General features: G+C 37.2%; 1 protein-coding gene across 3 annotated transcripts in view; it reads right to left on the bottom strand.

The window, feature by feature from the left end:
* Kynu (kynureninase) overlaps positions 1-12,892 on the bottom strand; it is a 128,646-nt gene that overhangs the window by 39,980 nt on the left and 75,774 nt on the right. For 2 of the 3 annotated variants that reach the window (XM_031370146.1, XM_031370147.1), the window contains exons 9-10: positions 10,938-11,036; positions 9,739-9,812 (exon numbers count right to left, since the gene is read on the bottom strand). In XM_031370146.1, the coding sequence (XP_031226006.1) occupies positions 9,739-9,812; positions 10,938-11,036 (173 nt within the window). Of the gene's footprint in view, positions 1-8,271; positions 9,107-9,738; positions 9,813-10,937; positions 11,037-12,892 lie in introns of those variants that run through there. The other variant, XM_031370148.1, reaches the window with a different exon arrangement.

Below are 12,892 nucleotides of genomic sequence, written 5' to 3'. Positions count from 1 at the left end.
GCACTGTGTGTGTGCTAGGATTCGAATCCTGATCCCTGAAACAGTAGCCCAGGCTCTTTCGCTGCAGAGTTATTTCTCCAGCCACATAATACAATTTTTAAAAAGAAGAAACAATAAATCCATTGTTTGATTTGGATCTGCATTTTAGAGCAAAGTTATGGTGACAAAATATAATCCCATTCATATAAGGGATAACTTTTTCTATAAAATCTTAGAGATGTTTTTAACAGTTTATTTTTCTCTAAAATCTTTAACATTTCAGCTATTTGATTTAAAATCCTTGTCAGATTTCATCAACTATCTATTCTGAAAATTCTAACTATGGTATACCATTGCATATCATGAATCAACAGTTTTTCAACTTCACTTATACTGTGAACTCTGGAAATATCTTACTTTATAATGAATGTTCATTATACTTCTACTATATTAACTCTTATTTATAATGTGAGACTACACAAAGTAACTGACAGAATTGGATGTCAATTTAGTTGATGAAGGTTTTTCAAGTAGGGACCAATTTCATAAGTGGATGTTTGACCCATAAACATTTTTTTCTGGTAGGAAAATCTTTGTTACTCTGTATTGTGTTGGATACTGGATAATGCTTAGATAATATGGAACTTTCACAATTTGAAATTTGTTGACAATGGTGACTAGCAATAAATTTTTTTCTTAAACAAATGTGTAATTAAAATTATTACCATAGTTTAGCTATTCCTAGGCAAGTACTTTCCTCTGCAATCTATAGAATCCTTGTACTAAGAGCATTTACACAAGGAGGTATTTTGCAGGAGAGACAGATGAGATCACTAAGAAACTAAACCGAAGTTTACATTTTAGATACAGTTTGGGACATGCCTCTAGATGTATGTGGGTATGGAAAATATAAAATCCACAGAACAAATTTGCATAAGCTTCTTTCGACAAATATCACTTGTATGAAACATGGTATAAGCTTATAATCTTTAATGTCTTTTGGTGAGACATTTTGATGCACATGTTTATTCTGTATTGGACTTACCTGAGAATTATTTTATGTGCATAATAAGGGACAAAAACAACAATATCCTGTATTTGAGATCTGAAGTTTGTTTTAGCCTCTCACTAAATTTAGTCAGAATCTTTTTTTGTTTTGTTTTGTTTTGTTTTTTTGAGACAGGGCTTCTCTGTATAGCCCTGGCTGTCCTGGAACTCATGCTGTAGACCAGGCTGGCCTCGAACTCAGAAATCTGCCTTCCTCTGCCTCCTAAGTGCTAGGATTAAAGGCATGTGCCAGCAATGCCTGGCTTAGCCAAAATCTTTTAAAGTCACACACTACTTGTAACAATAACTAGGACAAAACCCCTTCATAGGGTTTCAGAATGTCATCTCTACTTTAAAATTTCAATCAAAGGACTCTAAGTGGTTCCAAAAAATGTGTTTGTATGAATAAAAATTAGAGAAAAATATTTGATCAATAGGCATCATTCTTGGCCTCTTAAAATGTCCACAAACTATCACCAATGGAAGTCAAAATTTACACAATGGAAGTCAAAATTTACATAATGGGAATATTTGAAGATATTCTGAACCTGTTGCAAGTGGGCAGCCACAACACTAAGTACAATAGTCTCACTGAATCACTTTAAAAATGTGAACAGAATTCATCTTTCTGCAATCCAACCCTCTGCAATTCTTAAAGCTGAATATCCATTTTTATTAAAGCAGGTTGGGGCTGAATATTGAATTGCAGTCTAAGGAGTCCAGAAAAAAAAAATATTCTCACATATTGAAGTTCTTAAATCAAAGGGACAAACATCATGCTGAACCACATGAAATATAATGGTTGACATTTGTAAAGCTAACACAAAGTCAAGGCCATTTGAGCGCTGTTTGTCACATATTGTGATTGCTAGGCCTTTGAAATTTAAAGTACTACTTTCATATTATTTTATATTTACTTAGAAAGATATATATACTATGTACATATATACTAAATGAAGTTATACAAATTGGAGTGACAATGTATCCCCCTTAGAAGCAGTTAGACCAAGTTTTTGGACAGGGGAATTCAAGAGACCTTCCAAACAATTTTGGTTTAGGTTCTGTCCTAAGTTTTCTTCCAGAACTTGAAAGTAAGACCCACTGCTGAAGAAACCACTTCAGACGCAGTACTTAAAGGACTGAAGCTGGAATGGAAACAGAAACTCCCTACATAAGGACTAACTGTCATAGCAGCTAAAATTGCTATGTACACTCCCAAGACAGGAAGAAACCAAAATTCCAGGCCATCTGTAAAGCCTATGAGCTACAACAATAACCAGAATAGCAAGATATTCCAAAAGGCATCATATTGACACTTATACTTTGGGAATAACCAGCATTCATCTACATAGATTTAAGGTCCACTCGATGGGAGGGAAATCATAATGGATACTGTAAACCTAGCCAGCTACTGGCAGCTAGTCAGGTCATGAATTAGGGGATAATGTGCAACTGGCACTGTCCTAAACCAATACAATTCCTAATGGCATTCTCGAGATTTATCTTCCTTATACTTTCAGAAAAGAGTAACTCTTGACCTCTCATGAAAGAAGCTTCTCCTTTTCATAGACATAGATCGTTATAAGAGTCACAACTGATCAAAATGGAAAGAATAACTGAGAGTGTGGAGCCAAACCTCAATTTGATATACCACCTTTAGAGCAAGATGTGCATAATGTCAACCCCAATGACATGTCCATGTGGATGGTGGAGGAAGATGGATGGCAAGGTCCATGCGATATAGAACCATAGATAATTAAAGGTTGCTGAGAGAGGAAGAATCAATCTTCTCTTGGGATAAACCCCCTGATAGGTTATCCAATCCTGAGTGGTCGGTCCTAAGCACACACATATAAGCAACACTAAATGGACTCAGCAAGGTATGTTTATGTACCATATGTGTATATATGAAACAATCATGATGGAAGGAGAGGTCATGAGCTTGAAAAGAAAGAGGGAGACACGAGAAGAGTTGGAGAAGCAAAGGAAGGGACGGCAGTGATGTAAATACAATACTTACATTTGAAATTCTCAAAGAATTTCAATTAAAATAAATATTCAATTAAATATAGTCCCATATTTTAGGGCAGTTGTTAACTTTGTAGATTGAGCAGCAGTCCCTCATAAGTATCTGTTGAGCGATTCTCAATATGTAATTTATTCCTAGCTAGTCATGATATATCATAATTCTTAAGTGTGGGCTACGTTAAAATTGTAGAGAGAGAAGATTTGATGGACAAGAAGGTGAGATTGCTTGAGCTCTGATCTTTTCAGAGTAGATTGCCTCTGCCCTGTAATAGTCTCCTCATCCACAAAAAAGAACTTAGAAATATCCTATTAGCTATAGATAACATCCAACAAGCACCTTCTAACAACAACAAATGAGAAAAATTCTTGGTATAGATATAATGAATCAGTTTAATATAGTCATTACATCAAAAACGTTCCAAAATTATATAGCAAATACTAACTTCGTCGAATGCACTTAATTTTCAAGGATTTATTCGACACCAGATGGACCACTCATTTCTGCATGGCTGTTCTTCCCACATCCATAATGAACATCTAAAATTTACCTGAAATTCACCATACACCTGAAATTACCCTACCTTACTCCTACTCACATTTTGTTCTTTATCTTTTTGGAAGCATTCATTATCAGACTGCTGCAATGTACATAGCACTGTGATTAAAACAAATATATATGTTTGTTAAAAGAATGAGATTTATTTATTTGAAATAACATCTTTAACCACTAGATGTCAGCCTTTTCAAGCAACAAAGCTGACTTTACCAATTGTGTCATGATAGCCTTTAGATTCTTTCATTTGAATTGAGGTCATTCATATGATAATGAATAATTTAACAAAAACAACAAAAGCCAACTCTCTCTGAAGTTCTATGAACATAGAGAAGGTATAGGAATTAGAAGTTTTACTAAACACAATTAAACAATTGAAACCTCAGAACTAACAATAGAAATACAATTATTAATTGGTAATAGAATTAGCATAGATACTCTCAAAATTCAATTTATATGTGATGTCTGAATGATAATTGTTATTCACAAGAAAACATCCTTTTATTTCAAAATAGCTTTACTGAGCATCACTACTGTTTATGGAACCAGTCTCACTGAGTATTTTGACATTTTCAATCTTCCTCTAACATTTTCCCAGAGATGCTCTTTGATTTTGTAGATATACAGAGAAGGAAAACACACTGCAGAGCACAATGTGAAACTTCCGGCAAAGCACTAAGCTTCCCATCACAAGCAAGAACAGATCATCAGGCTCTTGTGCAAGTCTTCAACATCCCTCGACTATAGAGCTCTAAGTCCCTAACACAAATTAATACATGATCCTGGGTTTGGAGGAGAGAATTAAGCCTAGAAACGGGAAGCCGTGGAGTTAGTCATTCTGACATCACATTGAGAGAAGCTTTAAGAACACAGAGAAATGAACAACAAACAGAGAACGAAAAGCCTGTCTTCTGTAGGGCAGCTTGGCTGGCTAAGCCTGATTTAAGCCCATCCATATGCCAGGCTGACTACCTAAAAAGCAGTACATCAAAATATAATCTTTCAAAAACATTGAACCATGGCTTATTCAAATACAAAATAAGCATCACAAAAGGAACTCCCTTTTCAGTATGGTTGACACACTTGTCATAAGTGAGGCGCTCAGAGGCTGAGTAGATGACTCTGATTTCTAAACCAGCCTGGGCTACACAATCTCCCTTGAAATGAAAATCTAAAAAAGAAAGGAAGGAAGAAAGGAAGGGAGGAAGGAAGGGAGGAAGGAAGGGAGGGGAGGGAAGGAAGGAGAGGAAGAAAGGGGAGATCAAGAAGGAAAAGAGGTTTGTAACGAGTAGACAATAAGGTCAGTGGGAGAGAAAACTTAGGAAATAGAAATTTAGTCAATTCTTCAAATGTCCACTGAAACTGGTGACAGCCAAGAATGATTTGATGCCCTAGAAGGTCAGAAACCATAAACTTTGGGGTTACCATTTGTGCTTGAGAAAAACACTTTCAATTGGGAAAAAAAATTGCTACATGTTCACTGGGAGTTAGCTCCATACCCATCCAGTACGGATGAGAGAATGTCTTAATGATAGTTTTAGAAATGTCATCCAAGGTTATTCTTCCTAAAGTTTTGAATATATTTGTGTAACTTTATATGAATTGGTGACATATAATAAAACTAAGTGACAACATTTAGTGCCTTGAGATAAATAAAATTATTTTTTCATCAGAAAACTTGTGTATGCAACAGAGGCTGACAGTATTTCCTTTAGGGGAAGTACATTGAACATGCAGAAATATTGTTGACATTGCACACCAGCAATAGACCATCATTTACAGATTCCAGAGAACGAAGCATAGATGAGCCTACCCAGACCTGTTCTTCATGTGCTGCAAGAGAAATCAAGTGCAGCACACTTTACTGGCAGGTCAGAGCTTAACTCCTGGCATGGCTTGAAGCATCTATAAATTACTTTCTCCTCTGTCCATCTCTTACCAGGTTGCCCTTCAACTTGATATCACACTGCATACCTTCTATCCCGATTTAAAGAACAAAGAATGAGAAATGCCTGAGATAGTTACTCATTAACACAAGTTTAAAAAAATCTTGTATATTATCTACAACCAAACTAGATGAAGTGATAACAACATTTGTTATGTGTGTGTTGTGTATATGTATATGTGTAGTTTATGTGTGAGTGTTGTATGTGTCTGCATGTTTCTATGCACATGTTAGGGCACATGCCATTGTACACATGTAGAGGAGTTCAGAGGAAAACCTTGGATATCTAGCTTCATGTTTTGCTTTGTTGTTCACTGTGACATACATCAGGCATGCTAGCTGGCCTCTGAACTTCTGGAAATTCTCTGTTCGCTCCTGTAACTCTACCACAGGCAGGGTGATATTATAAAATGTGTGCAACCACATCTGGATTTTTATGGATTCTGGAAATACAAATGTTTGTCTTCATGCTTAGGCAAGTGCTTTATCCACTGAACCATCTTCCTGGCTTGTAAGCATGAGGACCTGTGTTCAGATCCCTAGCACCTATGTAAAAAGCTGGCAGTGATAGGGCACACCTGCAATCCTAAACTTGAAAGGCAGAGATAAGAGTATCATACGAACGTGCTCTTCATGTAGCCTTGTCAGATCAGTGGTCTCCAGGTTCACTAAGAGACTCTGTCTCAAATACAAAGTGGAAAGCAGCAGAAGAGACCCAAAATCAACAGCTTGTCTTCACACTGAGGTATACATATGCATGCAAGCACCACCACACACATAATATACACATTTCTACATACCACACACCAAAAACATGACTTAAAATATGTGCATTTTCTCTCAATATGCACTATACATTCTTCTCTGAAGATTTGGGATATAGAGAAGTCTTGAAAGTACTGACAGCAATATATTCAAGGAAAATACATGCCTGGCTAAATAATTGTCCAAAAGAAAAAGCACCTTTTAATTTTAGGAGCCTGAAATCTTGAAGAGACTTCAGACATGATTAAGTAACATACAGAAAATGATCTTAAATTTCTAGGATTAATATGCAAAGAACTGCAGAAATGGGAGGTGATCCAAGGTCTAGTAATTCAGATGTAATTTCTTTAAAGGTTAAATCATTGAGCCAGTGGTTAAGGAATATAGAAAACTAACCAGTGGTACTATGTAATGTAGTGGCATTCTCTACGACCTCATTGAACACATTCCTGAACAAATACAAATAAGATGCAGAATGATATTTTTTTAATCACCCCACCAGATAAAAATAAAAGGCATACAATGGGTTCTCTCATTAAATAACAATGCATAAATGTGTTGGTGTGTTGCATTTGTGTTTACACTTATTCTAAAATATGAAGAGATGTATGAAGCAGCTAGTATTATTTTTGCATAGCCAATCTGTTGTTCAATGTTCAATTACTTCAAGTTTCATGTATAATTAAGGATAGAAGATATTCCTTACAAGCTAGCTTGTGGCACTGACAGTTTTAAAGGTAAATGCAATTTGAATAACAATACCCTTTAGGCCTTTATTGGGCACAGTCTGCTTGTCTTCCATTTATATTGATGAGGAATAAGAAATTTTCTAGTGTATAATTTTTTCAATGATATTTCCCTTATTTCCTAGCTAGAATCAAAGACAAAGGAAAGACAGTTCTGGTATCCAAATGAAGATGTGACAAATCTCCCAGGCTTCAAATGGAGTGGAAGGATTAAGGAAAAAGGATAGGAAAATAGGCAACTAGAACAAGAACTGCTCCCTTTTCTCACCTCCATGGAGGCTGAGGACAGGAGGGTGGCACTACCCACTCTCAGTCTTTTCTAGCTTAAACAACTTAAAACACCTCAAACCAGGCCCACTAGAACTCAACACGTCAGCTATGGCTTCAGGTAGCCTTATGCCAGGGCTTTGCCCTCTCATACCTACACCTTTACCCGACCTCCATCATTCTGAAGAGACTCCACATCTAAGAAGTCTAGGAGGCTTGAGGAAATTAACAGTACACCTTATTTTGCTCATGCCCCTATTTCAGTGAATGTCCTTGGATTCCCCTTCCCTACAGAGCCAGATCTCCTATTGACAGGTTTGAAATGACAGGTGTCACAAGTAGGGATGTGGAGGGATAGAGTGGTAAAGGGGTCCAGGCCTCATCTGTCCCTTAGCCTAAATGAGCCAAAATAACAAGTGTAGAAGATGTCAGTGATGAGGAGGAGATAAATCTGGGGCTAGAATTGCTGAAGCACTGCTGCTTGCTGAATAGTGACTTTGTTTCCCACTCACTCTCTTGCAAGGATTCTTCATGAACTTGAGCTATCCACTTGTAACTGCTTCTCTAGTTCCTACTTCTATAAAGCTAGCTCCTCCTTTGTTGTTCTCACAGATATTTCCTTCATCCCTCTTCTTCTTTCCTTTGCTTCTCCATTCATCCCTCCATACCAACCTCCCTTCCTTCCTTTCTTTCTTACTTGTTGATGTTTTTAAATTTTGTTTATTTTATATTTGGGGATTGTAATATAAAATGTCATTTTCCCATTGCCTTTCCTCCATCCAAACCTTCCTATATACCCCTTCCTTCCTTGCTCTCTCCCAAATCCGTGGCTTCTCTTTTCATTGTTGTTACAAGTGTGTGTGTGTGTGTGTGTGTGTGTGTGTGTGTGTGTGTGTTGCAGGATTTTCCCTATCCAATCACACTGTGGCAGCAGGAGGCCTGTAATTAGACAGGGCAAAGGGAGGCAGAGCTAAGAGTTGCAGAGAAGGAGAGCATAGGAGGGGAAGGGAAGGAAGATGGTGGTGGGCGTGAACCAGTGTGGCCTTAACCAGACAGTTTTGATATGATAAGGAGCTTGGTCTGGCCCCACTGGAAAGTGGGCAGGTTGAGAGAAGCAGGAGCGCAGAGAGTTGGTGGGTTCTTTTTTAATACTTCCCACACATATGTGTATATATGTATACACATATGTGAGGGAGGGCTGACCATTAGTTATTGTTCAGTCAGTTGATGCACTCATCCCTTGTCACAGGCTTAACAGTTTAGGTTTCCCAAATTTCTTTTGTAGGCAAGATCAAACATAGTATTGAAGCTAGGGATGGGTAGCTTATGTGTTTCAAAATCAATCCCAATTACTTCGGTATTTGAGTCACATAAAAACAGCTCCTTAGCTTAGATAATGTGTATGGTTCCGCCTAGCTTCTCCACATGTAATTTATTAACATCTAGGCTCAATTGCCTTTTCTCATTCTAACTCATAGACCTTCTCTCTTCTTGCTTCTTGGTCAATTGTCAGGACAGCTGGGACTGTTTCTGTGGCTTTCTTGGGTAGCTTGTTGTTAGTTATTCCTGAAGGCAAAACCCAGAATGATCTAGGGTAGCAGCATTGCCACCTCTCCTGCCACCTTTCTTAGGTTTCTTTCAGAAAAAAAAGGGTCAAGGCACCTGAGACCCCTTACCATCTCCAACAACTCCAACTTGGCCTTCATGCTTTTCTGCCTTCTGGTTCTTCCACTTTTCATGTTTTTCTCTCTACAGTTTGGGTTTAGATAGTGAGCCCTGGAATTGGACAGCCAGTTGTTCATTTACTACTTTATGTTGCTCGATTAGTTATGGCAGGCAATGATCCCTTCCCTTCCTCCTCCAACTCTTCCTCCTACTTCTTTCCTTCATCATCCCAGAGAAGGAACAGCTCTTACTCTACTGCCTTTACTCTAAAGATGAGCTGGACAACTCAGAGGGTTGAACTTGGTAAAAGTCCCAGTTCCAGTTGCTCATGTGGCACCTCAGAATTAGGGAACTCAAATTCAACCTGTGACTTTCAAGCCATGGCCACAACATTGTGGTTTGGGTCAGGAGACAGATTGTAATTACAGCAACTGGCAAGTCTAAGCAGCACATTTAAAAATATAAATTTCCAGAGGGCTTTTGCATTATACCATTGTCTCTCCATGGTTGCCAGGAACTTGTTTTTCATTGAAGGGTTCTTTTTTGATTAAATCTATTATTCAGCCAATTGAAGTCTTTGGAAAGCAATTATTTCTGAGAAAGCATAGCACCCTTAATGGAGTGGTAAAATAATTATAATCTAATTCAGATCCTGTTCATGAGCAATTTTAGGAATGTTTAGCATCCTAGGAATACACACCAATTCATTCATAACAGAATAAAAGCTTGGGGGCACTACTCACGCAGGCTTGATCGTATGAGCATGCTTCTCATGGATAAAAGCACCTGCCAGGCCTCCAGCTCCTGAATTTAAATACTGGAAAAGAAGTGAAATTCTATGGGTTTACTTGAATACATGAGGGAGATATAAACATTATTTTTATTTCACTTGTTTTAAATAAACCCATAACTTTGACCAGTTTAAAATATGTGATTATTTAAGTTTCTGGAGAAAAACAGAATACTGGCTCTTACTATTAAAAGAAAACCAAATGAAAAATATTACTAAGTTGAAGATGTGTGGCTATGTTATTTTCATCAAATTTTATTAGATTATTGAGGTAGGAGAGTAGGGCCGAGTGAGGTTCTGGAAAGCCTTGCACATATTAAAAACTTAGCTGCCCTCATTCTCATTTGTAGGACAACTAACTCTAGCACCAGTGAATGTACAGAGAAGCAAGACTGGCATCTAAAAGTGACCAATGATTCATTAAAATGCTAACACACACCTCTTGGGGGAGACATAAAATGCTCAAAACACATGTATGCGATGCATGAAGTTGAAATAGAACTGCATTTAACAGACAATATATACATGGAATGTTCAAAACAAAAAACAACCTCAAAGCTGCAGTCCTTATAGAATAGGGCCATTTGAACTAGTAATGGTATTTTGCTTTTTCATACTTCTTACTTGAAAAATTGACCTTTTTCTAATACTCAGCTCTGCTTTGGCTACTCTTCATGTATCTATGTTTTCTTGCATCAAGTCCTTCCTCCAGGACATGCCAGAGGTGTCCATGGAATGCTATGTTTCACTAGTATATAGCAACTAAACTAAGTTTTGACAGATTTCAAATCTTTTGTTCAAACACTCTATGCCAAATAATTACTAATTTATATATGTAGATATATCGCAACTTAGTTTTTATATTCACAAAAACTAAAGGCATCAGTCAATATGAACTAAGCTCTAAGTATGGAGTCTTTCTCTATATTTAATTTATTTTCATAGTAGGCTAGCCATTTAATGAATAAATTTTCTACAATTGTAGGAATAATAGAAATAAGTTATTTTTCATGTTACTCTATCATATGACCTCATCAGTTCCTAAAGAAGAAAACATGGCATTGACAGAAATAGAATGTAAGTTGTAGACGAAGCATTTTCTTTCAGTTAAAACCAATGTGAAATAAAAGGTTGTCAGACATTACTTCCTACCTTGTAGGAACACCAGCAGGCAAAGTCAACCCCCCAGTCATGTAAGTGGAGTTCAACATTTCCAACTGCATGCGCTAGGTCAAAGCCAACAAAACAGCCCTAGGGAAGAACAATCAAGGTTTCTATTTGTTTAATGATTAGGACAAATGTTTCAAGCCTAATGCAGTGTGTTGAACAGTAACATGCTCTGATACCCCAGTTCACAATATTTGACCCATAGCTCCTTTAGCCCTTTAGGCAGCCCTCTAGACAAAAGTCATCTTCACAAAACGACTTCCTTCTTCACTATGTTGTGGATAGGGATGAAACTTCAGGTCCACCAGGAGAAACAAAGTCAGCACTGCCCAGCTGGACTCCTTTGATTAGTCACTTCAGAATGTGAGAGACAGAAGGGTTTGCTCAAATTCTACTTGTGAATATTATAAGAGCGTAGTAGTAAGTCCCTGTTTCCAACAGATTCAGAGTCCCAAGGACACCCAGGCTGTAGAGCCAAAGACCCCTGTCCAACTCTGCAATAGAGCACCATTTAGCACCAACTAGAAACAGAAGGTTCTAAGATCTTTACCTTTCAACTCAGCACATCTGTGCTTGCAATCACCCGGTAAGCTTTCCCTTTCTCATGCATCCTCCATCATTTACTCTCCACTTATGTACATGTGTCTCATGCTGGTCATGCTTTTGTTTGTCCGTTGTTCAGCTAGTTTTAGAATGTTGTTTATTTTGTTCCATCCAGTTTACTCTCAGTCACTTCATTCTAGTCCAGTCTGATCTACTCTATTCTTTTATGCTGTCTCATTTTATATACTCCCCCTTCCTCCCATGGCTTTTCTTCTTGTTCTCATCCTTAGCCCCCATTTCTTTTCCTTCTTTATGATAGCATTCCATCAATCTAACAATCTCTAAATTCTGTAGATCCTAACAATATCTCAACTGTATTCTCTTAGCTATTTAGCCTACCTTAATTTCTTTCCTTCAAAGTCAATCTGATACTTAGTCCTTCTACTTATTTACCTTACTGCACTTCCTTTTCTAACCATTTTAACTAAAATCTGAATATACTACAGTCTTTACTTTATTGTTTGTTTTGCAAGTCTTTGAGGCCTGTGCTAGTATGAAAGTTACATAGTGGTAATACCAAACAACTCTTCTCATTCTCCCAGTTAATGTCCTGATGGAATTATACAGAGTTTATTCCAGGCATCTGGAGTTCCAGGTATGAAAAATTGTTTTCTGAACTGTACAATCTATACTTCCTCATCCAAATCCCACCTGAACAGTACAAATCCTCCAAAACAATATAACTGATTAAAATTAAACCAAGCAAAGAAGTCTCACCAAATACATATTTCTCAATACACTAAATACAAGAAATGTGAACAAACAAGACAACATCATCTCCCTCAAAAAGCATTACTCCTGCAGAAATGGCATCTAGTACAAGTAAGTGAGATGAGCTCCTAAACAGACAACTTAAAATAATGATCATAAGCATGTTCAAAGACATAGACAGGCAAACACAATAAGGAAATGGATGGAAGACATGAGAGAAGAATTAAAAAAAAAAGAAATACTGAAGAAAAAAAACAATATGATACAAAAGTCATAGTAAGTAAAATAAAATAGTAAGTAAAGTAAGATGAAAAGTAACTAAAATGAGTATTTAACACTGTCTCTGTAATAAAATGGACCAGTAAGTGAAGAAATCACTGAGCTTGAAGAGGAAGAGTAAGGGCTAGAAGAATCTAACAAAGATAAAGAGGAGCCAATATTAGTGGGACTCCCAAGATGAATAAGGCCCCTCTAAAAAGATCAGATGACAAGTTGTAGGGAGAAGAGCAGGAGAAGAAACTTATTCTAAAGGTATAGAAAGCATTTTTTAAAGAGTCATGATAGCAAAATTAGCAGAGTTCAGAAAAGAGATGCCTATCCAGAATGATACGACTGAAAGACCTTCC

Source organism: Mastomys coucha, unplaced genomic scaffold, assembly GCF_008632895.1.
Source record: "Mastomys coucha isolate ucsf_1 unplaced genomic scaffold, UCSF_Mcou_1 pScaffold15, whole genome shotgun sequence".
NCBI classification, from domain to species: Eukaryota; Metazoa; Chordata; class Mammalia; order Rodentia; family Muridae; genus Mastomys; species Mastomys coucha.
Note: the sequence above shows the minus strand (reverse complement) of the source record. Positions and strands in the feature narration are given on the sequence as shown.